Source organism: Mastigoproctus giganteus, chromosome 14, assembly GCF_048544385.1.
Source record: "Mastigoproctus giganteus isolate SK-2022 chromosome 14, ASM4854438v1, whole genome shotgun sequence".
In the NCBI taxonomy this organism is placed as follows: domain Eukaryota; kingdom Metazoa; phylum Arthropoda; class Arachnida; order Uropygi; family Thelyphonidae; genus Mastigoproctus; species Mastigoproctus giganteus.
The window spans coordinates 94,080,198-94,103,736 of record NC_143588.1 but is presented as its reverse complement, the minus strand read 5'-3'; the positions used below and the strand labels follow the sequence as shown (position 1 = coordinate 94,103,736).

At 34.1% G+C, this 23,539-nt stretch overlaps 1 protein-coding gene across 3 annotated transcripts in view; it reads left to right on the top strand.

The window, feature by feature from the left end:
- LOC150075389 (carbonyl reductase family member 4-like) overlaps positions 1-23,539 on the top strand; it is a 41,499-nt gene that overhangs the window by 5,520 nt on the left and 12,440 nt on the right. For 2 of the 3 annotated variants that reach the window (XM_090388777.1, XM_090388776.1), the window contains exons 3-6: positions 11,812-11,958; positions 16,862-16,996; positions 17,168-17,307; positions 21,220-21,266. In XM_090388777.1, coding sequence (XP_090244903.1) covers positions 11,812-11,958; positions 16,862-16,996; positions 17,168-17,307; positions 21,220-21,258 — 461 coding nt within the window. In that variant the 3' untranslated portion in view covers positions 21,259-21,266. Of the gene's footprint in view, positions 1-11,811; positions 11,959-16,861; positions 16,997-17,167; positions 17,308-21,219; positions 21,317-23,539 lie in introns of those variants that run through there. The other variant, XM_090388775.1, reaches the window with a different exon arrangement.

The window sequence follows — 23,539 nt, the reverse complement described above, 5'->3', positions numbered from 1 at the left end:
TGCTAAGAAAGCTCCAGGTCCCGATGGTATTTCTCCACTTGTTCTCAAAACCTGTGCTCCTGAACTTACTCCTGTTCTTTGCCGCCTTTTTTCACATTCTTATTCCAAAGGTATTTTTCCTTCTGCTTGGAGATTTGCTCATATCCAGCCAGTTCCTAAAAAGGGTTACAAATCCCTCCCATCCAATTAGCGTCCCATTGCAATTACTTCTACTCTTTCTAAAGTAATGGAAAAAACAATTAACCGCCAACTCTTAAACTACCTAGAAACCTTCCATCTGATCAGCGATCGCCAGTATGGATTCCGTCAGTGTCGTTCCACTGTCAATCCAATGTTACCCATTTATGGACTAATTCAATGGAAAAGTTCGGTGAAACACAAGCAGTTGCTCTTGACATATCAAAGGCTTTCGATCATGTTTGGCATAAAGTTCTTCTAAACAAGCTTCCATCTTATGGTTTGCCAACTGTTTTTTGTAATTGGTTATCCAGTTTTCTGACTAATCGCTCACTGAGAGTGATGGTAGATGGCTCTCTGTCTTTTAACTTCTCCACTAATGCTGGTGTCCCCCCAAGGTTCAGTTCTTTCATTTTGAGAAACCTTGTTCTCAAAATTTCTTCCTGCTCAATCAGCTTCAACTTCTCGAAAATCTGCTACCAATTCCTTAAATACCGATCTCCAGGTAATTCTCCAGTGGGGCAAAAACAACTTAGTTGATTTCAATCCTTCTAAAACTCAGTCTTGTCTTATATCTTGCAAAAAGGATTCTTCTGCTCCTATGCTTATCTTTGGTGACACTCTGATTTCTAGGCAAAATGATATATCTCTTTTGGGGATTAATAATAATAATATAATGCCAAATGTTAATTGTATCCTATCACCTATTATTAACATTTGGTATTATATTATTATTACTTTGTTTTACTAATGATTATTTTTTACTAGGTTTGACCCCGGGGGCCAGTATCGGCTATTGTAGAGTTACTTGGTGTTTTGATCTACAGGTATATTTTTGGGCAGGTTGTTAAAATACATGTTCTTATATTTATATAGAATCGGTCTTATATTTTCAGCCACCACCACCATCATATCTAACATAATATACTATTAAATAGCACGTACCTCTTTTACTTAAGCTATAATAAATATATATATATATATATATATATATCAATATATTTTTCACTGACTTTCAACATAAATTATAATAAAGCCAATATTATTCAGCTGTGTATTTTTATACATAGCATTAATGAAAGTTTTGACGTAATTGAGGAACTCTTCAATTTGTGTCAACTAACTTCTAAAGGTGGATATTTTTAAGGAAATTGAAATTTTTATGAAAAAATAAAAGATCGAGTGGGAAAAATTAGATAGCATTTATACTGACAGAGTCCCTTCAGTGTTAGAAAACTGAAACAGTTTCATAATTTGCTTGAAGAGTATTTGAACTGCAATATAAGTAAATACAAGGTGTGGCTATTGAATAAGGAGACTGTTGAACTACAATATAAGTAAATACAGGGTGTGGCTATTGAATAAGGAGACTGTTGCAATAAAATAAATATAGTAAAATATTTCATACCTTACAAGTTATTCCCTTAAAAATTATTACCTTGGGCTTGCACACATAGTACCATGCATTTCTTCCAAGCACAGAAACATTTCTAGAAGTAATCTTCTGTAAGCCCTTTTAACACTGGTTTTTTTTTTTCTCGTAATGTCTTCAATGGACAGAAAACGAGTGCCCTTAAGTTTACATTTTAGTTTAGAGAAGAGAAAAAAGCCACAAGAGGCTAGGTCTTGGCAAGTGGGGTACGTCTTCATACACAGGGATTTGATTTTTGGCCAAAAATTGGCACACACAGAGTGCATTGTGTGCTGAAGCATTGTCTTGATGGAGCATCCAACCATCCTTCCACAATTCAAGTCTCTTCCTTCAAATTTTTTCATGCTGCCTTGTCAGAACTTCAATGTAGTATGTTTGATTGACAGTCTGATTTCATGGGATGTATTCAGCCATAATAATTCCTTTAATATGTATCAAAGAAAACAAGGTGCATGGTTTTCATTTTTGATTTTGACATTCTTGCTTTTTTTGGTCTGGGGGATTGTTTTGTCTTCCATTCCATTGGCTGCCTTTTAGTTTCTGGGTCATACTGGAACAGCCAACTTTCATTGCAAGTAATAACAGTACTCAGAAAGTTTGGATCTTCAGTTTTTTTTCAAAACATCTTCACAAACTTGGAGTCTTCTCATTCTTTGATCGTTATTCAAAATTTTTGACACCATCTTGGCACACGCTTTTCTTATTTTTAAATTTTAAGTTAAAATTTGTCTGACTGTTCTTTGTCCATATCGAGTTGTGATGCAACCATTCTCTAATGCTTAAACGACGATCACTTCTAATCAATGTCCTTAGCTGGTCCATATTTTCATCAGTTATTGGATACTGGATGGCCTGATCGTTCATTGTCTTCCTTCTAAAAATCTTTTATGCCATTCAAACATGTGAGCTCTTGACATAGTACTTTCTTCATAAACTTGATATAACAACTCATAACTTTCAGTTAGTGTTTTCTTTAGTTTTGTTAAAAACTTGAGGTTGATTCATTGTTCAATTCTTTTGTCTGTCATTTTTCTGGCAAACTGCAAAAACATAAGGTAATGAAAACCTGTTTCACTGAAAAGTGAATGTACATGTTGGAACATGACTTGGCAGACAACTAGGAGATGGTTCATGGTCAACTGCTGTGCCTTTATTTCACATGTGGCAATTGATGTGTAGTGGCTGCATGTGTAGCCACACTTTGTATATATCACATTATCCACAAAGTGGCTTTTTTTTGCATCAAGGACTTTAATTTTTTTTATGTGCTTGCTTGTATATGCTTGATATACTCATATGCTACACAAACAAAATTCAAGCTCAAGCACTATACCATTGCAAATTTCTTAATCTGTTTCTTGTAAATTCAGATTCAGATGGTAATGAATTACTCATTCATTGAAATGTCCATTGGTTGTCAAAATGAAAGGCACTTGAGAGATTCTGGAACCTAAAAAATTTTTTTTAAATTTATATAAGAAAAGGTCAACTTCCAGAAGATTGCAGACTTTTGAAAAATAATAAATGGCTTTGAAATATATAGCTTTTCTCACAGATATTATGTTATATTTAAACAATCTAAATTTACATTTGCAAGGAAAAAATGTTTTCTTTTCCCAAATGTTTGGTCCTGTATTGACCTTTAAAAGCAAATTTACACTTTTTCTGAAAATGATTTAACTAGTTTCACTTCTGTCGCTTAACTAGTCACTTCTGTTTCATTTCATGGCACAAATGGAAAATGAAAGTGGAGGTGAAGGTGCAAATTTTGAAAAATATATTAAGTTGTCTGCGTGAATTAATAAATTCTTTTGAGGTGACATATCCAAATTTACAGGTAAACAAATGAAACACTGACCTTTTCACAAACCCTTTCATAACCTACACTGTTGATCTCAACTATTATCCAGCAGAAATATAGGACAAAATTCTGGGCTTTCAGAATTATTCTGCACTGCAGAGCAAGTATTAGGAAATAATTAGCACTCGTACCATTCAAGAAGCTTCGTCATTTTAGAAAATTCTTCCTAACAGTGATTTTTCAAACTCATAAAATCTGGCACTCCAGTATTCTTGCAAATTTTGGTCAACATACGTTTGTAAATAAGCATTTTCAGTTATGAATATAATAAATATTCAGTTTCAGTTGAAACTGACTGATGATTGCCTTAAAAATCAAATGCCACTGGCTTTTTCAAAGGAGTCAAACATTGAAAAAATTATAAGCCTGAAAAGACTGTTGTTGTTGCTTCATTAAGAACAATTACTGTATGAGAGAAGTTTATGAGAATGGACAATTGGAGTACCTGTCTAAGCCTGTACATTATTTTTATATTAAATTTTTTTTATAAAAAAGGCGCCACCTTTTTTTTTTTTTTTTTTTGCTCTTTCAGTTTATGATTATTTGATATTAGTATTGTGTGGTGAGTTGACCCACCTCTGACTTAAGCCATTATCATACAGGAAGAGATTCCTCTGGTGTGTTCCCTACAATGCCTGAAAAAACTTTTTACATGCCATCAATTGCTCATGAAATCTCAGGAGCAAAAAAGAATAATGTTCACCCGTAATGGATTTACCCATTTGAAGGTATTCAATGAATGTTGGTATCTGTTTGTAAAAATTATGCAAGGAAACAAGGTTACATAGCATCAGCCAAAAAATAAATAAAAGTTTAATTAAATTTAAAATAAAGTGACAAATATCACTTTCTAACCTTTCATTTGACTAAGTGAAAATTTTTGGACATCCAGTCTGCAGTTATCCCATCTCAATTTAAATTTATGTCTCCTTGTATGTGGGCCCCGGGTGCCAAGCGTATTTCGAGGCCAAGCGATATCTGTGAGATTATAAAGTGCTCTTCAAAGGCGATTAAAGTTATTTTTAAGTTTATACATTTATCTAAAGCCTTATTTTTTTAAAACCGTTCTACACTTGAAAAGCCACAAGTTATAACAGAGAAAGAAAAGCCACCTTTCTTTTTATTCATTTTTCTAAGTCACTAATCAACTAACACTTTAACCGCTTGGCCTCCTAGTGGCACTGCTCCTGCCTCCCCGTGGCGGGGCCAGAAATCTTGGCAAGTAAGTCCACTTGCCAAGGGCTAAAAGGAGCAATCATGGATAACACAGACCATAAGGATATTGAGAACGATAATCCAAAGAGACAAAAGACTGATCGGATGGAGCAACCTTGCCCGTCGTTCTTAATCATCCACTCCCTTACTAGTCAGCCCATGAATAAATTGTCTCTGTTTCTCATACAAAAACATCTGGAGGGTATTGCAGGATCTCCCAAGACGGTGAAGAGACTGCAATCAGGAGACCTACTAGTAGAAACCACCAACCACAGACATTCCGAGAAGCTGTTACAACTCACAAGCTTTGCTGGCATTCCAGTTAAAATATCTCCACACACAACCCTAAATTCATCTAAGGGTGTGATATCCAGTTGGGACTTACTGAATGTCACCGATGAAGAAATAACTCAAGAACTGCAGGGACAGAATGTAATTGAAGCAAAAAGAATAATGACTAAAAAAGATAATCAACTGACACCTACAAGAAATATTATTCTCACCTTCAATACACCCAACTTACCCTCATCTGTAAAAGCAGGTTATTTACTTTGCTGCATCCGACCTTACATTCCAAACCCTTTAAGGTGTTACAAATGCCAAAAGTATGGCCACTCACAAACTGTATGCAGAGGAGTTCCTGTCTGCCCTAATTGTGGATCCTCAGATCACATACAAAGTAACTGTACAGCTACAAAAATGACCTGCCCAAATTGCAAAGGTGACCATCCTGCATATTCAAAGACATGTGAAAAGTGGAAAACGGAGAAAAAAATAGTAAAGTACAAGGTTGAGAACAAAGTAAGTTACCCAGAAGCGAGAAAGTTAGTCGCTCCTACTATAACCAAAAATATGACCTATGCCAATGCTGTAAAAAAATTTCAGACAGTCTCTACTCAAACTGATGTAACAGTTCCCACTAACAAATCAATTTCTGACTGGGCTAGAAATGTTCTTTCTAAGCAACAATCCAAGTTCTCTGACCAGGCAAATAATACTCCTCTGACAATACCAGTGGCATCTCCTGCTCCAGTCATAGATACCATATCTCATAGTTTAAACACAAATGTAGTAAAAAATTTTCAAGATACAACCATGGACACAGATGGCACACCCATACAGGAAGATCCCCTTCTAGAACTCCATGCAGAAGAAGAAATGGACACAGGTCGGCCAGTTTTCTCCAAAAAAGATAAATCTAAATTAGAACGTCATAAGCCAGTAACTTTCAAAAAGCAGTCAGATACATCTCCAACAATTAAACACAAATAATGCCTTGTATTTTACAATGGAACTGCAGAGGCTTTCGTTGCAACACAGATGATATCTGTGATCTAATTAACCGATATTCTCCAGTTGCCCTTTGTCTTCAGGAAACCTACCTAACCTCGCAAATTTCTCCTTCAATAAAAAACTATTGTCTTTATCGAAGAGATCGTAATACAGCAAATGCTGCCCATGGTGGTGTAGCAATCTTAATAAATTCAAAGATCCCAACTAAACATATTCCACTTCAAACTGACATAGAAGCTGTTGCTGTTCATATAACTCTCCATATTTCAATAACACTGGTCTCAATATACCTACCACCAAACCATACTTACTGTTTAAAAGATCTTGAAGATCTACTCATACAGATACCTCCACCTCTCTGTATATTAGGGGATTTTAATGGACACCACCCTTTATGGAGCGGTCCTAAACTAGACACACGTGGTCGACTCGTTGAAAGCTTTCTAGAGTCACAAAACCTCACCTTATTCAATACTGGTGCGCACACTCACATACAACTCCCAACTGGACACACCTCAGCAATAGATCTCTCAATTTGTTCTCCAATACTCCTCCCAACCATAGAGTGGTATGTTTTAAATGATCCTATGGGCAGTGACCACCTTCCAATCATATGCAATTTTTTAATATCACAGTCTCCTTCAAACAAACTCTGCAGGAAATGGAAATTTGTTCGTGCAAACTGGGCAAAATTTCGATCATCAATCTCTCTTGACGAGGAAAAAATCCAGCTCCAGAATATTGACAGTGTAACAGATTACATCACATCACATCTCCTAAAAGTGGCCAAGGACACAATACCATTATCAAATCCCCCTGGTCGCAAGCATTATAATTACTGGTGGAATGACGAATGCACAAAAGCAAAGAAAGCAAAAATCAAAGCCTGGAATTTATTTCGGCAATGTCCAACCACAAACAATCTCATTAACTATAAGAAGCTAAGAGCAAAAGCACGATTTGTACAAAGGCAAGCCAAGAAAGAATCCTGGACCCGTTTTGCATCGACCTTTAACAGAAACACTGATCCGAAAACTATATGGAAAAAAATTAGACAGTTATCTGGTAAGTTTCCTACTATACCTTCTCCAATCCTCTCCTGGAAAGGGCAAGATCTATCTAGTTCCTTAGATATTGCTAATGCTTTGGGCAATACCTTTGCTGAAATATCAGCGGCATCAGCATATTCTTCGTCATTCCAACGAATTAAAAAAACTAGAGAAAAGCATGCCATAAAATTTCAAACCGCACGTACTCTTCCATATAACAAACCTCTGCAACACTCTGAACTTCTGCATGCCATTAGAACAGCCCACAATGGTGCTGCCGGGCCAGATGGGATTTATTAAGACATGCTTCAACATCTCAATGACAAAGCTTTAAGCCTGCTTCTGATTTTTTACAATCGTATATTTTTAGAAAATGTTCTTCCAACTTCTTGGCATCACTCTACTGTTTTGGCATTCCTAAAACCTGGAAAAGATCCAACTAACCCCTATAGCTATAGACCGATCTCTCTCTCAAGCTGTCTGAGCAAAATCCTTGAAAAAATTGTCCACAGAAGACTCGTATGGATCATTGAGTCACAACATCTAATGAGCCATAGCCAATATGGCTTTCATAAAAATAGGTCATGCTTAGATCTTATGGTCAAGGCTGAATTCGCCATTCGAAATGCCTTTGTTAAACGTGAACATCTTGTAATGGTTTCAATAGATATCGAGAAGGCTTTTGACACTACCTGGCGGCATGGCATACTCAGTGATCTTTACTCTCTTGGTCTGCGAGGCAACCTTCCTATATTTGTCCAGAACTTCCTATGTACTAGATCGTTTCAAGTTCAGTACCAACATGCCCTCTCTAAAACATTTATACAGGAAGAAGGAGTACCACAGGGATCAGTACTGAGTGCCACTTTGTTTGCTCTTAGAATAGATTCCATCACCAATCAGCTTCCAAATACAGTTGAGACCTACCTTTATGCAGATGATCTTTCCATCTCCTGCCATTCCCAAAACATGAGGTCTATTGAACGACAGCTCCAGATATCACTTAATAAAATACAACAGTGGGCCAGCCTCAATGGCTATCGACTTTCGCAGCAGAAAACAGTTGCCATCCATTTTTGTAGACAGCGCAAACTTCATCCGGATCCTGAACTTCAAATTTATAATGTCTCCATCCCGGTCACTAATAGCATCAGATTTCTAGGATTAACACTTGATAATAAGTTAAATTTTATAGACCACATAAAAAATGTACGTACTTCCTGTCTAAAAAAGTTAAATATACTCAGAGCTTTATCCGCCCAAACATGGGGCGCAGATCGTACATCTCTGCTTCGGCTATATCGGGCATTAATCAGATCCCGCCTTGATTACGGAGCTCCCATCTATGATTCAGCCAGATTGAGTGCATTACGCTGGCTTGATCCAATTCAACACAGTGCCTTGAGACTTTCACTCGGTGCTTTCAGAACATCACCAGCACATAGTCTCTACATTGATGCCCATGAACCCCCACTAACTCTACGTAGGAAGACACTGTTATTGAAGTATGCTGTCAAGATACAAAGCTGTGCCATGCATCCGACTCAGTCATACCTGTTCAATCCACCATTAGAAAACCTTTTCAGAAATAAACCAGGCATAGTAAAGCCAGCTGGTCTTCGCCTTCTTGAACTGATGCAAATTTGGAATGTTTCCATCCTTTCCGTACAAGAGGTAACAACTTGTACTCAACCACCATGGGTTCCACCTCCTATACCGACCTGTGACACTTACCTCTCTCTATGGGGAAAGAACATTTTACAAGCATCAAATATCAAACAACTTCACGAAGCTCACACTCAAAGATACTTTGACTTTTTTCCAATTTATACAGACGGCTCTAAATCTAATTCAAATGTCGGAGCGGCTGCAGTGTTTCCAAATACCGTTATTTCAGCATCCCTGCCATCTGAATTCAGTATCTTCTCAGCTGAATTATATGCAATCAAACTAGCTTTACAGAATCTCTCTTCTGACTGTGCTTTAAAATCTGTTATTTACACTGATTCCCTCAGCTCAATTTTGGCTTTATGTAACCCCTTAGATAAAGTACACCATGTTCTAGATGAAATAAAAAGCATATTACTACAAATTGAAGAAAGCAATCAACTGGTCACCTTCTGCTGGATTCCAGCTCATTCTGGCATTTTGGGCAACGAACTGGCTGATAAAGCCGCAAAAAATCTAACTAGCTTCGACTTAACTGATATCCCTGTTCCGCCATCAGACTATGCATTAATCATTCAGGCTGCATGCCTGTCAAAATGGACAGCAATATGGCACTCTCAAATTAATAATAAACTCTTTCAATTTAAACATGATCCAAAAATTTGGCGCTCCAGTGTCCGCACATCAAGACGAGAGAGGTAGTCCTTTCAAGGGTAAGAATAGGCCATACTTATCTGACCCACCTTTATTTACTCACAGGGAATGTCCCGCCACAGTGTCCACATTGTAATACAAATCTGAGTATTAAACACATTCTCATTGAGTGCCCTTACTATGAACAAGACAGAACTTCAACCCTGCTATCACTGGTTAATCTTCGTAGACCAATAACTTTAGAGAATCTCCTTGGAGATGATGCAGATATTTCCGAATTTTTCAACTTCATAAAGCAAACAGGACTTTTTAATCAGTTCTGAATTTATGAAACTTTTTCATCTCTTTTTATAATAAATGAATAGGCGCATTATGGCCAAAGTAGCCTATGCGCCATCAAACCTCCATATCAACAAATCCTTGTAAGTGTCACATAACCAAGCATAACAACTTCCTCAGCATTTAGTTTACTCATACCTTTCAAGATCTTAAATATCTGAATCATGTTGCTCTGCAAAAACCTGATTTCCAAACACTGTATGTTACGAAACTGAAGTTTCTCTTGATGAGAATAGCCCTTTGTGCCTTTAATCAATCTCATCATTCTCCTCTGTACCTCTTCCAACAGGCCCTCATCTTTTCTAAAAGGGTCTCTGAGCCTGTACATTTGTATATAGTATTCAAGATGTGGCCTACCATCGCTTTATATATGTTACACCCAGATTGTGAAATTGACCAGTTTATGAAGTGGGCAAATTTTTGTCCATTCCTTGAATTGGCCTCTCCTATTGCCCATATCATGACCCAGACAAAAACTCACCCAGTTGACAAACTGGCTGGTTTATATTCTGATCAATTCATGAACTGGTAAGTTGCTAAAAAACTTACCTTAGTCTTATAGCATGTTGGGAATGATAGTGAACTGGTGGGTTGCTAAAGGACTTCCCTTAGTCTTATAGCAGGTTGGGATTAATAGTAACCTCAATGGTATGCAGTTACATCAGTTGTGCTGAGCCATGACAAGAGCAGTGATTTGCAAGCATAGCTCCTCCTACCATTGATAGTGATTGGTTGCAATTATTCCTTTTTTTACTTAGATTAACCTGGAAGTCTATAAACCTCTCAAATAGTCGTATAAACCAAAGTAACCTTTTTTTTTTACTATACTTTCATTTTGAATTGTGTGGGTTTTTTTTTTTTTTTGCTTGAATCCCTCCTGAATAATCGTATAAACTAACCAAACTTTCTTTTTAATAGACTTGCACACTAACCTAAACAGATACTGTATGCTAAAGATTAACACATACGATTCAAAATTTTATTTTATTTAATATTTTATAACTAAGCAACTATACTATAACTTCTGTTAACCATTATAACATCGTTACATCAATGTCAGTGTCCTTGGAGTTTTCTCTTTAAGAATAGTTAAAGCCATTCCATTTTAAGAGTTTAGTATTTTATAATAACTAAACTTTATGGCTGTTTAGGCAAACAGGTTACATACTCTAAGACATATTTATTCATATTATTTGATATTAAATGGCCAGTTCACAAAATGAGCAGGACACAATCAAAATTTTGCCCATTTCATGAACTAGTCAATTTCCCAATCTGAGTGTAACATATATAAAGCAATGGTTAGGCATATAATAAAATAATCACTTCTTTTTCTCTACTGGCAAAGTTCCTATGTGTCATTAACAAAACACTGTGAGCTGTCCTAGCAGCCTGTCTACACTGTTCAGAAAACTTCATGTCACTTTGTATAGTCACTCCCATGTCCTTTTCATTATCTACAATCTTGAGTTTTGTGGCATCTGCGTGGTACGTCACTCTAAGATTACTGCTTCGTAGATGCAAGTTGCATTTTCCAGTATTAAATCTCAACTATCAAGTAGTGTCTTGAAATTTCTGGTGGCAAGGCAATCCTTTGTAATGTCGCTCCATGGAATGCTGCTTTGTCTGTAGATCATGGTAATGAATACAAGTTTCATCCATGGTCACCATTTGGATTGTTTAGACAATTCGTCAATTCCTACAGAAAGTTTATTTTATAATGTGCAAAATCATTTTACTTAAATAGTTCAAGCAACTGAAAATATGAAACACATCACATTCCATCTGCTGTGTTGTAATAGTATCAAAACAAACATTTTTAAACTTCTCTCAGTCAAATAACATATTTATTTACATTAATATTTATAATTGTGAATATTGTGTTTGTGCTTTCAGAATCAAATGATTAAAGCTTTTCCTCTATTTCAAATAATATATATATATATATATATATATATATATATATCCTTTTTTTTTTTTTTTTCTTTTTGATGAATTGGAAATCCACAGATGCTTAATGGTTAAGTACTGCTTACTAAAGAATTTCAACATTTCAGTATTTATATAATTCAATTATATTTCAATATCTATATAATTAAATATATTTTAGTGATATCTTCTAGCAATCAACTATGACCATCTCTTAATTAAAATTCATCATGACAGAATTCTTTCACTTCTTCAAACAAATCTTCTGGGATCTATAGTCACCTCAAAAGCAGCACTTCAATTTATGCTAAGGAGGAACTGTGGAAGCATTGTTAATATTGGTAAATACAAAATTTGTTTAAAAGTAGTAATTGATAAATTATTAAATATCATTTGCTGTGTGGATAACTATTACTACAGGCATACCTCGGTTAACGTTACCTCTGATAACGAAGCTTCGATATAACGAAGTCGGCAATTTCAAGCCCCATTTAACATAAAAAAAAATATTCCAGTTTAATCACCTGAAATCTAAACAAACTGAAGAAATTACGGAAACCTTTGGGGCTTCTCGTGGTTGGTTCGAGAAATTTAAAAAACGGGCCAGGATTCATAGTGTAAAATTAACAGGAGAAGCTGCAAATAAGTTTCCAGTAAAACTAAAGGAAATAATTGAACGTGAAAATTTTCCAAATTTGGTGTTCAATGTTGACGAAAGCGGTTTGTTCTGGAAACGGCTACCAACAAAAAGCTTCATTTCTATTGAAGAAAAATCAGCTGCTGGGTTCAAAGCAGCCAAAGACCGTTTAACGTTACTCTTTGGATCAAATGCCTCTGGCGATTATAAATTAAAATTGTTATTAGTTTACCATTCAGAAAATCCGAGGGCGTTAAAAGGTAACATAAAAATGAATTTACCTGTGATATGGAAAGCAAATAGAAAAGCGTGGGTTACCAGGGAGTTATTTACTGATTGGTTTGTTAACCACTTTTGTCCTGAAGTAAAACGGTATTGTCAAAAAAAACAACTTTGAAGAAAAAGCTCTTTTGTTGTTAGACAATGCTCCGGGACATCCTACTGATCTTAACACGTTGGACACATGCATTCCTGTCAAAGTTGTGTTTCTTCCAGCAAACACAACTTCCCTGATTCAACCATTGGATCAGGGAGTAATAGCATCATTTAAAGCTTATTATCTGCGTCGAACATTAAACAGTTTAACTGAACTAGAGGACAAAGAGGAAATGACAGTTAAAACCTTTTAGAAAAACTACACCATTAAAAACGCAATTGAAAACATTGATAGTTCTTGGAAAGAAGTCACTAAGAAATGCTTAAATGGAGTTTGGCGCAAAATATGGCCAGAAGTTGTACTAGAAGAAGAAAATAACATCCAAGAAATTAGAAATGAAGTTATCCAGATGGCTCAATCAATAGGTTTCGAAAATGTCGATGAAGAGGATGTTAGAAATTTATTGAATGCAGAAGATGATGGTTTTTCAGTGGAAGATTTAGAAAACCTTGTTAGCAACGAAGACAAAGATAATGAAAACGAAATTAAAGAAGTTCCTGCCGAAAAAGTGTTAACAACCAAAGATTTAAAAAGGTGCTTAAAAGACATTGAAAACGTTTAAAATTTTTTTTAGTGAAAATGATCCTGATTTAGGAAGAAGTGTTATTGTTAAGCGATCAGTGTTAAATGCAATAACTCCGTATAGGCAATTGTTAAATGAAAGAGAAAAAGAGCATAAACAATCAACTTTAGACTCATATTTTAAAATGTGATTTCACTTTGTATGTAAGTTGACTGTTTATTTAATAAAACTTCTCTTTGTTCGAAAAAAAAGCTTTTCATTTTCTTTACGTAGGAACGTATCCCTATTCTGGCCATAGTATTTTTACCTCTGAAAACAAAGTTTCGCTTAACGAAGTAATTTCGTGGAACGCATCCTATTCGTTATTCGAGGTATGCCTGTATTTCAATTTCTGTTGTTCTTTCTTATACTTCTAGTTAGCAGAATATTGTGAATTAATTTGTTTTTATTTTCTTGCTGTTCATTGACTTAAAATTTTTTATAGATGTACAGATGCTTTTTACATGCGTACAGTTTTAAATAACATCAGAAATCTGGATATTTTATTTTATTTCTGTATTTTAAAGAATTATCAGATTTCTGGTTTTTTTTTTTTTTTTATCTTCCATCAAAAAAAAATTATTTATATTCTGTTTTTTTAATAATTGATGTTTGTGTCTTATTATTTACATCTGATATCTAGAGAAATACTTTATTTTTATCGTACCTTGAAAAGAAATTTCATTTACATACTCATTATTATAGCTTTGTCTTATTTGTTTACAACATTTATCTTTTTTTATTGAGGAGATGAATTTCTTTTACTATGTCCAATACCTAAAGCAGAAATTTGAATAATTTATTTATTTTTAATGAAAACTCCAAACACAAAAAGTATTAGAACCTATAGTACTTAGTACCATGTTTGGGTTGAAAGCTGAGAAGACAGAAGATGCTTGTTAACTGCCAAAATTCAAGTCTAATAACTTGAATTTCTGTAGGTTATAATTTTCAGAAAATGCATGTGGAGGAATGTTGTTCCAGAAAACATGTAGAAAGGATAAAAAAAAAAGTTTGGAAAATGCTGCCCTAGAGCAGCATTTCCAAAACTTTTTTTAGTCATGGAATACTTTTCATCTCATAATATATTTACAGAACACTTGCAAAACACAAATTTAGTGGGAGCCAAAGAACTGTTTGCTAATATTTTATTACGTAGAACGCACTGTACATCAGGAGCATCTTTATTTCCAACACATGTAAAGCCGAAATTCAAATAACTGTCATCATACTTTCGTTTTGGTCTTTTATTAGTTGGTTCCTGTTTTTTCACTTCCAAATTTTAGGAAACAAAAGGCTGCGATTGTTCATCCTCACTTTGAAGTGTGACAATATTGTATTCGTTTTCATCGACCACAGTTGCAATACTAGAAGTACTTACTTCTTGCTTTAAAGTTCCTTTTTTCAGCCACAAATCCATAATCATTTATTTAATAATAATATTTTGAAATACTGATAATTATCAAAAAAAATTTATACAAGAAGTGAGTTTAACTATGATATTGGGTTGCTTCCCCTTCTCCTTCACAACCCATGTACTCCAGGCTAAATCGCATAAGAATGTCATTACCTCTATGCAAAAGCTGCCAAAATAAAGTGTTCTGCAGTCTATTTGATTATTAGTCTATGCCAGCATATTAATGACCAAAAAAAAAAAAGTTAAAAATTATAATGATACAAAAGTGGTGTACGCTACAAATATTCAAAATTTATTTAAAATTTTTTTTGTTTTAAATTATTAATTATGATTTTTCACGGAACAATTGATCACATCTCACAGAACACAGTTTGGGAAACGCTGCTCTAGGATGTTCTTTTTATTTTAGAACACTGATATAAACAAAATGTAAAATAAAGCACTGTTGAGGTAATAGGTATTTCAATGAACTTTTTCCTTTTTACATTTATTTGCAGTATCCATTTGATATTTTTTCACGTGCCCATATTTATTTATTTTTAAAATTGGAAAGTAAGTAGCTGATCTTCATAGTAGTGATGAAATTAATATATAAACCATAGTAGAGATATTCCATTGGCAAATGAGATTTTGGACAGTAAGCATCTACAACAAATTTTCTTTAGGGATTTGGACTTTTGTAAAAATTGAAAAACTACGTACATAATGCTATTCAGTATTGATTTTTTTTCTGTTTTGACTATACAGTAGGGCCCCACTCATACGGTGGGTTAGGTTCCACACCACTGCCAAAAAGGAAAAATTGCTGAAAAGTGAAACTTGGCCTTTTTTTTTCATTTGCGATTGCCTTTGAGAATGGACAATTGGAGTAATACATGTTTACACTATTGTATGCTGTAAACAGATTGATTAACAAACAATAAAATGGCACCCAACAGCCTTCTCGGACTCAGTTGCTGAGCACATCATGCCGAAAAAGCAGAAAAAGCGCTAAACATAATGAACGTGGATATAATTGAAAACTGCCGTATTAGCGGAACATCGAGAAGCAGAATGCCGAAAAGTGGGGCCCTACTGTGTAGCTGAACAATAGAACAAGATTATTGTCAAATAAATTCAGAAATGTGTTTAAAAAAGTAAAAGAAATTGTAAAAAAAAAAATAAAGTAAAAATAAAAACTCATTACAACTTTGTTTATGCAGTAATATCCTCTGCATTTATATATACATTGTTGGTTGATTCAGTTTTATCGTTTCTGAATCTGAATTCTAGAGAATCTCTTCAGTTTCTCAGATTATCTCAAATCTTGTTGTGAGATTGCATCCTCCTATGTCAGTTTTTGAAAATATCTAAATATAAAAATGGCTAATATTACTTTTAAACAATTAACAGAGCATTATTTAGCAGCATGCCCCTGTCAATCAACTCAGATGTAATTTGTCGATACTGCATTGAAACAACCTTCATTTTGAAGATTAATTATCAATGCATTCATAATCCTTTGGATGCACATATGATAGTATATGAATGCATACTTGTGAATAAGTTAAATAAAACCTATCTTTATAGTAGAAATTAAATGAATGGTATGGCATAAATTAATTTACAGAACTGCATAGCCTACATATGCAATTAAGAAATGGAGGTAAATATTTCACAAGGATATTCCACATTAAGGATATTCACTGCTAAATATGCCGATGTCCTTGTATTCTCTCTACCTCGGAAACTCGCAGAGTATAAACAGAAAATGTGTTTAAATTTATGTACTGTCACTACATGGAGTTTGATTAATCCTTTTAAGCTTAATGTAATTGAGTGGCCAAGTGCATTGGTGCAGTAGCATACATTTACCACATTTCAAGTTCACACGGACTGCTAAATATAGTTAATGATAGTGATTATGTTGTATTCATTGTCAAAATGATAATGTTTCATAATAGAAATATCATGAATTGAGGTTGAAATTCAATAAAGGTGCATTAAAATTAAAAATTTCTTTAGACTTTTTTTGTTGTACATTTTTGTAGAATGCCCTCATGCTGGAACTTTTTTTTTTTAAATCATTCTCTCTCGCTCTCTCTCTCTCTCTCTCTCTCTCTCTCTCTCTCTCTCTCTCTCTCTCTCTCTCTCTCTCTCTCTCTCTCTATTTAAATAAAGTCTCATCTGTACCCTCATATATTTTCATTTAGGTAGCATTGTAGGAATAAAAGGCAATATTGGACAATCTATATATAGCACTGCCAAAGCAGGCCTTATGGGATTTACAAAATCTTTAGCCAAAGAAGTTGCCTCGAAGAATATTAAAGTTAACTTAGTGGTGCCAGGTAAATTTTCAACAATCACTTTTTTGAGAGTATTTCTCTATGTTGATATAATTTTATACATTTTTTTCAGTTGTAATTTAATTTTATAAATATAATAAAAAATAAAATAAATTTACTAAAGATTTAGTTTTGTGTCATAATAATTAAGATCCATCTTACATTTGTTAATAGGTTTTGTGCAAACAGATATGATAGCAAACTTAGATGCAGAAAATATTCAGGAGTCGATTCCATTGAAAAGAATAGGCACTCCAGACGAAATTGCAGAAGCCATATGGTTTCTTTCCACAGCTTCATATATTACTGGAGAGGTATGCTCTTATGAATTAAAAACATCAAATAATGTTTTAAAATGGTACTTGCAAGTGCATAATAATTATGCATGAACTTTTTTTAAATCTAACTTTTGTAAATTCTAGTTATTAGCTTGTTAGGAGAGACCTCCACTAACATTCATCATCACAGCAAGATTTGACCCCTCCATAGCCTTTTGGTGCTAACACAATAAACCTTTCAACTGTGCCAATGAGGACAGAAAAAAAAAAAAAAAAAAAAAAAAGAGCATTTAGTGTAATATCGTAACAGGCTAAAAACCCTTTTTTACAGCAATAAATCTCACTTCTTAGTCCAGAAAAAGATGAACTTTCAATGCAGTGACAGGAAGATGTGAATGTATAAATATTTGTAATACAAGAAATTTTTTAATTGTAGTAAAAATACCATACACTTTTACCAAACTTTAGGATTGCTGGATACATGAAAATTTCAGATATTTGTGAGATATACAGTAATGTGCAAATTAATTACATTAAAAAAAAATTGCATTTTGAGATTGTGTAATGATTTTCCTACAGATGCTTAACTATAGTTGCTATAGTTATTGTTTAAGTTTTGTTACAGTATTTCAATCATAAATGGTCTTAAAGTTTTCTGTTGGACAAATTTGTAATTTTTGAAGGATTACTTAAAATACTGTTTTTTCTTGATTTAACACACTGCCATGGTAGCCACATATTTTTTGACATTAAACTTTTCTCTGGCAGTATATATTTAATGTATAAATAGTGTTATACAGGTGTTTGTCTACAACTTAGGAAATATTTGTAAGTATACCTTCAATATTATAGAAGTCTGGATAAAACAACCTTGTTGACTTCACATAAGTCTATTTGTTGACTTTGGGTTTGTATCCCCTTGGTAAACTCTTAATTTTTTGTTAACTCTAGTCGGTTTACTCAGTTTATAATGAGGCTATATCTTCTTATTTATAATTTTGATATATTTCTTCAAATTGTGGATGTGACTCTGAGTAAATGTGTCTACATATTAGGTCTTTTTAGAAACTGACTAATGCAAAGGGAACCAAAAAAAAATTCTGAATTAACCAATCTGCAGTGTCTTGAATCAAGAAGCATTATACTCTTAATGGCTCTCTTGATGCAGAAACAAAATTATCATAGAAAGAGATGTACAACATTGAATGACAACTGTTTAACTGTTTTCTGCTTAGAGTAAGCTTTAAAAACCCAAGAAAACCTAGTTGTGATTTAAGAAGAGATTTTGGAGCAGCACTGTGTTCTTCTGCATAACAATGTAAGTCTAATAAGAAAAAGTCTTTGTGAACATTGGAGTTGTGTAAAAAAGCCAATAAAGAAACCAGTGTTGACACCAGCAATGAAAGCAAAGTGACTTGCTTGTCTTGCTTACTAGACTATAAAAAATTGAAGAAATATGTTACTATTCTTTAAAAATGAATTAACCTTTCTTTAAAAATAACATTTTCAGTTATAATATGGTTACAGTGTCATGATGTGGCTACGATGAGCCCAAGTGAAAAAGTCCAAGCCAACGTTATGTACGTGTTTATTGAATAAAATATTTTGGGGATGTTTCATACCATTGCCATAATCCTTTGGTCCAAATAGAAGATGTAATGAACATTAAATTATATTTAGAAATATTAGAAAGATGTGTTATTTCAGAATTGACTGCACTTCTCTGCTGGAGATGGAATATTCTAATGTGACATTGCATAAAGTAGTAAAGGAATATGCATGTCAAAAATTTTGAAAGGATTGTAGAGGCATAGAAATTCACCTGACTATGCAAAAAATTTGAAGAGTAATCAAGAGAAAACTTGATTATTGCTCACAGTATTATTATTGTAATCAACAGATGTGAAGCAAAAACTGCAAAAGAAAATTAAACTTATTGAATATATAAAATCTGGTATAAAGACAATTCAGTTAAAAGATGCACATGTTCAAAACTTTTTATACCTAATCACATTAAATTTTAACAGATGCAAAATGTGGGTACAGAAAATATTTAAATTAATTTAGCTTTGTACTGTAATGTAATAAATTCAGCTTTTCTTTATTTTTAGTCTTTATGCAATTTATTTGCACACTAATAGATTTTATAGCTTATAGCATACTAAAGCATACACTGGAGCAATGATCAATACATTGGTGTGCGTTGTTAAGTGCCGAGAGATGTATCACTGAAAATTTGTAATTAAATAGGTGATACTTCAAATGTGCTACTTTTTTTAAGTTCAGCATATTATACTATATGATGAGGCATGCATTTGAGTGGTCTCTTGTGAGAATGGTCCATAGTTCATCATACACCGATGAACTATGGACCGAGTTGTTATGCAAATTGAAGCAACTGCAGGTGAACTATGGTACATGTGCATCTTCAGATGGGAAAGGCAGCGGACTTAAGCGAGTTTGACAAAGGCCGAATTGTAATGGCCAGACAACTGGGTCAGAGCATATCCGAAACGGCACGGCTGGTGGGATGCTCACAGTCAACCATGGTTAGTACCTACCGAAAGTGATCCAAGGAGGGAAAACCCATGAACCGCCGGCAAGGTGTTGGATGATCATAGCTCATCGATGTTCGAGGTGAGTGAAAGCTCTCCCTGATGGTACGTGGCAACAGAAAGGCTACTGTGGCGCAACTTGCCGGTAATTGGAATGCTGGTGACAGGAGTAATGTGTCACAACACAGTACGTCAAACCCTGCTGAAAATGGGGCTGTGTAGCTGCAGGCCACTCCAAGTGCTCATGCTAGCTACGGTTCACCAGTGACAGCACCTGCAATGGGCATGCAAGCATCAAAACTGGACCTTGAGTGATTGGAAGATGGTCGTCTGGTCCGATGAATCACGTTTCCTGTTGCCCCACTTGGACGGCCGGGTATGTGTGCATTGTTTACTTGGGGAAGTGATGGCGCCTGGATGCACCGCATCCCACAGTGCATCCAGGCACCGTGGGACGAAAACAAGCCGGTGACAGCAGTGTCTTGCTTTGGACAATGTCCTACTGGAATACCCTGGGTCCAGTCATCCATGTGTCAGACACTCTGATGTTTCCCACCTACCTAACATCATTGCTGACCAGGTACATCCTTTCGTGGCAACGGTCTTCCCCTCTGGCAGTGCTGTCTTTCAGCAGGATAATGAACCATGCCACACTGTCCGGATTGTTTGAGACTGGTTTGCAGAATTCCAGGTATTGTCCTGGCCTCCAAATTTCCCAGACATCAATCCCATAGAGCAGGGGTGGCCAACGGGTTGATTGCAGATTTAATTTTGGTCGATCATGACAAATTTTAAATATACAGTCATCCCTCAATTTGTGCACCTTGTGCCATGAAATTTTTAAGATGGTAGATCGCAGCACATTTTGAAGAAAAAAAGTGGATCGCATCACAAATTAAGTTGGCCACTCCTGCCATAGAGCATCTGTGGTTTGTGTTGGAACAGCAACTCCAATCTACAGCTTCTCAACCACGGACCTTACAGGAGTTAAAGGATCTGCTGGTTATGTGTTGGTACCAGATACCAGAAGACACATTTAGAAATCTTGTAGCGTCTATGCCTCACTTGGTATAAGCTGTTTTGGCTGCACGTGGAGGACCAACATCTTTAGTATCAAAACATTACGTTGTCATAATGTTTTGATACTAATGATGGTGTATATCCAAGAAAGTGGTATTTTCATCATAAATTTAGCTAACTAATAAATTTATGGTACGTCACATTTCAAAAATGAAGTTTATAACAATATTGAATTTATTTAATTTATAATAATATTGAATTTATTTAATTTATAATAATATTGAATTTATTTAATTTATAATAATATTGAACAAGGCAAATATGTTTAGATTGAATGTTGGCATTCTTGTAATGCTTATTTATTTACTTCCAGATTCTGACAGTAGATGGTGGCCTGCAGCTTATGTTTTGATTATGTTGGTAATTATACAAAAATTACCACTTTTTATTAAATTCAGTTATTTATTTTACATTTTCACATTTCAAGTGGAATTTTTTTTAAACTCTACAAAAACAAAAATCCATTGATACAATGAATATTATTCTGAAAAAATGAGTAACAATTTATTGGTCTTATTATATTGAAATACAAACATTTTTGAATAATGGGTTAATTTTTAACTTAAGAACCATGATAAAAAAATCAATTTTACTAAATTTACCAGTAATCTGCCAATTTGTGATAAATTAGCAGTACGCTACTTTGAGCACCTTAACATTGCTAGAATTTTTGAATTTTGACTTTGATTCTGAAATAAAGCTCTTTTAATTTACTGTTCCTGGCCAGTAAAATACATTACATATATATATAATATATATCCAGGTATATATAATTTCATTATCTCAAACAGCACCATTTGGTATTTATCAAGAATCTCTGGTTGCTAAGAAAGAAAAGTAATCCTTATAAACAAAATTGTAGAAAATTGTAAAAAAAAAAAAAAAATACAGATTTCATTATCTCATAAAAAAGACAATTTAAGTGGTAAACATTCACAACAAAACATATTTTATTTGTCTTGAAAAATAATTTGATAATCTAATAATTAACAAAGCATAATTATTAAGAATTTAATTCAGTTAAATATGAACAAGTGAGAAGACCACTGTGTAACATTATAATTATCAGAGGATATGCTAAGCCATGTTATTTTAATATACATAGTGTCTCCACAAATATTACATATATCATCATTTTTGGACTTATCCAAAATGAAAAATAATTCAAAATTCAGATCAAGACTGGTTAGATTCTTTAACTCTACTGGAATTATCCATCCTATTATACTGGGTGGCCAAAAAAGTTATTTGAATCCTTTAATGACCACATCTCCTGAATGGAGAGACTTATAGCACAATAAGTAATATATCAAACTAGCACTATAATAATGTCCCATTGGCAGGATTTATAACCATCGAATTGCATTTTGAGTTTCCAAAGCGCACATACGGGGGGTAAAATAGTGATGTAAGGAAAAGAATTATAAAGCTCAAGGTACTAACTTTAGTATTACCTTATTAACCTGATAAATAACAAAGATGCCAGTTCAAAAGAACTAAAGTGGACTTCTTGTAGAATAATCATTCAAAGTTTGATATGTACCCTGGCACATCCAGTGTCGTCAGCATGTTTGCTGCCTTTCAGACTAAGAAGAGTTAAAGATGCATCTCTGACTTTGAGCAACCGCACAGTTGGTAATCCAGAGAATTAGGATCTGGGGATTGTGCAAGGCACAATCCTTTAGAATGGCTTTGCCGATTCAAACATTTGATGAAAAATTGTTTGTATCAACCTCTAGCTGTGCAGTTGAGCACTGCCCTGCATTAGTATAGCCCAAATAGAGTTTATTGTGCTCTTGTAATTTAGTTATAATCAGTCTTTAATTTCTTTAAGTAGTAATCTTAAAGTAGTAGTTTTCTTTAAGTTCCAAACAAGTTTTATGACACTGTGTACAAGCAATATATATAATATCACCCATCCCCTTTCCGTTCCTTTTCTTTAATTTGATGTCAAACATGACAGTATGCAATTTTCTTTGTTTCAAGCCAAAAACATGAAGAACAAGATAAGAGAGGGAGTAGAGATGTGTAATATATGTATTAAGTGCAAGTTAATCAAGGTCATCTGAAATTGACTACGTCAGTTATTATCTTTCATACAGAAACATCCTTTTCATATAGAAACAATGTCCATAGCTCACTAGCTGCCAAGCATGAAGCTTGTGAAATAATAAATGTCACAAATTTTTAATGTATTAAATTAATAACTGCCTTTTAATAAGTCAGTTACATCAATATATGCAATGAAAGAAAATCAAAGTGAAAACCCGATAAGATATCAAAATTTGCAATACAAGCATCACCCACTTTGGAAAGCTCTGCTTTAGTCCATGACGAGGATATATAGAGGCCTTGAGGTGTTGCCTTCTTACAAAAGCTGCGAACCATCAGAAATTTATCCATGAAGCCAACCTGTATTAATTTTAATCACAATAAAATTTACCCTTTACTGCAATCAACTGATTAAAAATAAAATTAATTTTACTGATTAATTAATTTATCTATACAATTATACCCATTTTGAGTCTTTATCGGTGGTCTACTAAGAAATTAAATGATTAGTGATGCATATTTCACTAAAATATATGTGCTATAAAATACAAAATTACGAAATTATAAAATACAAAATTCAT